Raw genomic sequence first — 3,281 nt, forward strand, 5'->3', positions numbered from 1 at the left:
CTGATGCACATCCATCCTGATTCAAACACACAACCGTATTAGGAGACTTCTCAATGTAATACATCTCCCAATCTCCTGACTACTGGTACCAGTCTACATACAATGTTGTTGTTTCAGTTGCCTTTGAGTAGAGTATGACTCATAGAAACCCCATGAACAACAGATCTGAACTCTGTCCTTTCCTGTACCATCCTCATTATCTCTAACACACTTGAGCCACTTGTTGTCATCACTGTGTCTATACGTCTCATTGTGATCTTCCACTCCTCTGTAAAGGACTATTAAGTCATGTAAAGATTCATTGTCTTGAAAATCCAATGGATGCTTAGTAAGAATTGAAACCAATTCAGTAGATTTGGATTAATTTGGTATAATGTTATACATACAGTGCCCTTAAAATCATGTCATTATCAGCACAATGTGAACAGAGATAGGCAAAGCAATGAATCTCCCATTATGATACAGTTAAAAGTTATATTATTGAAGAAAATAATTTTTAATTTGTTTCAATATATTCTTTAATGGATTTTTACCTATTTCCCCGCAGTATTATTTAATTTTATTTCTTTTTTTTCCCCAGGGAATATGAATGAAGACAAAGGTACATTATCATCTTAGCAGGAACACAAAGAATAAGAAGAAAATCAGTGTTTGAATACATAGGAACAAAACTATGAGTACCTTTGTACCGAGTTATCAAACGAACGTTAATGAATATTCTCATTTCTGTTTCTTTTTAATGGATCTCATCCTTATATTTCAGGAGAAATGAAGTCACATTTTGTGAAAGGTGAGTGTCGTACTTTTAGTTAACTTACTAAGAGCAAGTTGGGAACAGAGAAGAAGATTCAGTAGTTAGAAAACCTGGACTTGGTGAACAGAAATGGAGCTGGAGTGAGGATGATTTAATTTTGTACAATGACTTACTCATTGCATACACATTTTTTAAGAGACATAAACGCAGGTTATACACATGGATTTCACCTGATGGTATGCATAGAAATCAGATTACATCTGTGGAAAGAACGGCTGGAGAAGCTCAATATCAGCTGTGAAAACTAGGCCAGGAGCTGATTGTGGAACAGACCACCAACTACTCATATGCAATTTCAAGCTGAAGGTGAGAAAAAATGAAACCAAATCCATGGCAACCAAAATATGACTTTGAGTCTATCCCACCTGAATTTCAGAACCATCTCAGGAACAGGTTTGAGGACTTGGACACTAAAGAACAAAGACCAGATGAGCTGTGGGAGGATATCAAGGGTATCATCCAAGAAGAGTGCAAACGTTCATTATAAAGACAGAGGAGGAAGAAAAGACCAAGAAGGATGTTAGAAGAAACTCTGAATATTGCACTGGAGTGAAGAGAAGCCAAAGCACAAGGAAGAATTCAAGATGCTAAAAAGCTGAACAGAAGATTTCAAAAGGCAGCGAAGGATGATAAAATAAAATATTACAGTGAAATGTGCAAGGAGCTTGAGACAGAAAATCAAAAGGGCCAAACTCATTCAACATTTCTTAAGTTCAAGGAACTGAAGAACAAATTCAAACCTCGAGTTGCTATATTCAAGGATGCTTTAGGCAGAATATTAAATGATCCAGAAATTATTAAAAGAAGATGGAAAGAATATACCGAGTCACTGTATCGAAAGGATTGGCAGAAACAGAAGATTTTAATGAAACAACATATGAGCAAGAGCCTATGATGATGAAGAAGGTCGGTCCAGCTGCTTTGAAGGAAATAGCAAAAAATAAGGCCTCAGGAAGATGGTATACCAATTGACATATTTCAGCTCACAGATGCTGCCCTGGACGTGCTCACCAACTTGTGCCAGGAAATCTGGAGAACAACCATTTGGCCAACTGACTGGAAGAGATCTATATTTGTTCGCATTCCAAAGAAGGGTGACCCAACAGAGTTGGAAACTTTAGAACAATATCACTAATTTTACATGCAAGCAAGATTCTACTGAAGATTATCCACAAGAGACTGGAACAGCACATCAGCAGAGAACTGCCAGAAGTCCAGGCTGGCTTTAGAAGGGGTGATGGTGCTATGGATATTGTAGCTAATGTCAGATGGACCTTAACTGAAAGCAGGGAGTACCAGAGGAATGTCTATCTGTGTTTTATTTATTATGCAAAGACATTTGACTGTGTGGATCATAACAAACTGTGCCTCACTCAGAGAGGAATGGGAATCCCAGAACACTTGATCGTGCTAAGGCTAAACCTATATTTGGACGAAGAGGCAGTAGTCAGCACAAAGCAAGGAAACATTGCATGGTTCAAAATTGGGAAGGATGTACGTCAATGATGTGTCTTGTCTCCGTACCTCTTCAACCTGTATGCAGAACAGATTATCTGGGAGGCTGGGCTCTATGAGGAGAGATGACACAGACACAATCCTGTTTGCTGAAACCAAGGAGGATCTGAATCGCTTGCAGTCTCCAATATGGATTGAGGCTCAATATCAAGAAGATAAAGATTCTCACCACTGGATCAATTGGCAGCATCAGGATGGATGGTAAAGAGATAGAGATTGTTCACAGCTTTGTCTGCTTGGCTCCACAGTCAACACTTTCTCTGGGTACCAGCAGCCAGGAAATGAAAAGACGTATTTCTATAGGAAAGTCTGCTGTTAGGGACCTCTCCAAAGTGCTGAAGAGCAATGATATCTCTCTGGAGACTAAGATGTGTCTGATACAAGCCATGGTCTTTGCAATCACTTGTTATCCATCAGAGAGTTGGAAAATGGGAGGATATCCACTAGGGAGGATAGAGGAGAATTGATGCCTTTGAGCTTTAGTGCTGGAGAAGAGTATTCAATGTACCATGGACTGCTAAGAAATCAAACAGATTCATCCTGGAAAGAGTTAAACAAGGCTGCTCCTTTGAGGCGAGGATTCTGAGGCTTCGTCTGACATACTTTGGTCATACCGTAAGCAGAGACCGGTCCTTGGAGAAGGACATCATTGTTGGGAGGGTGGAGGGCAGGTGCAGGAGGGGAAGACCCTCTATGAGACAGATTCATTCAGTGACTGGGATAAACGGGATGGTTGTGTCAAGACAGTGCGATTGGCACTGAACAGAGCAGAGTTTAGGGCTGTTCGATATAGGGTGGCTATGAGTCACATGCGACTTGATGGCACACAACAACAACAACAACAACAACAACAACGTGCATAACTGAGAGATCTACAGTTTTATCCTAGGTAAAGTTATAACTATGAGTGCTTTGGCATTGTCTTATAAATGTTTTTCCTGTTAGTGATTTT

The 3,281-nt window shown here is 39.7% G+C and overlaps 1 protein-coding gene across 1 annotated transcript in view; it reads left to right on the forward strand.

Moving 5' to 3' along the window:
• The window catches only part of LOC102864725 (60S acidic ribosomal protein P0-like), a gene marked incomplete at its 3' end in the record, with an annotated part of 148,055 nt that overhangs the window by 116,078 nt on the left and 28,696 nt on the right, over positions 1-3,281 (forward strand). Inside the window, exons 4-5 of the mRNA XM_006903317.1 lie at positions 581-601; positions 764-790. Of these exons, the coding sequence (XP_006903379.1) occupies positions 581-601; positions 764-790 (48 nt within the window). The remainder of the gene's footprint in view (positions 1-580; positions 602-763; positions 791-3,281) is intronic.

Source organism: Elephantulus edwardii, unplaced genomic scaffold (genome assembly GCF_000299155.1).
Source record: "Elephantulus edwardii isolate Elephantulus edwardi_28Jun2011 unplaced genomic scaffold, EleEdw1.0 scaffold00565, whole genome shotgun sequence".
Classification (NCBI taxonomy): domain Eukaryota; kingdom Metazoa; phylum Chordata; class Mammalia; order Macroscelidea; family Macroscelididae; genus Elephantulus; species Elephantulus edwardii.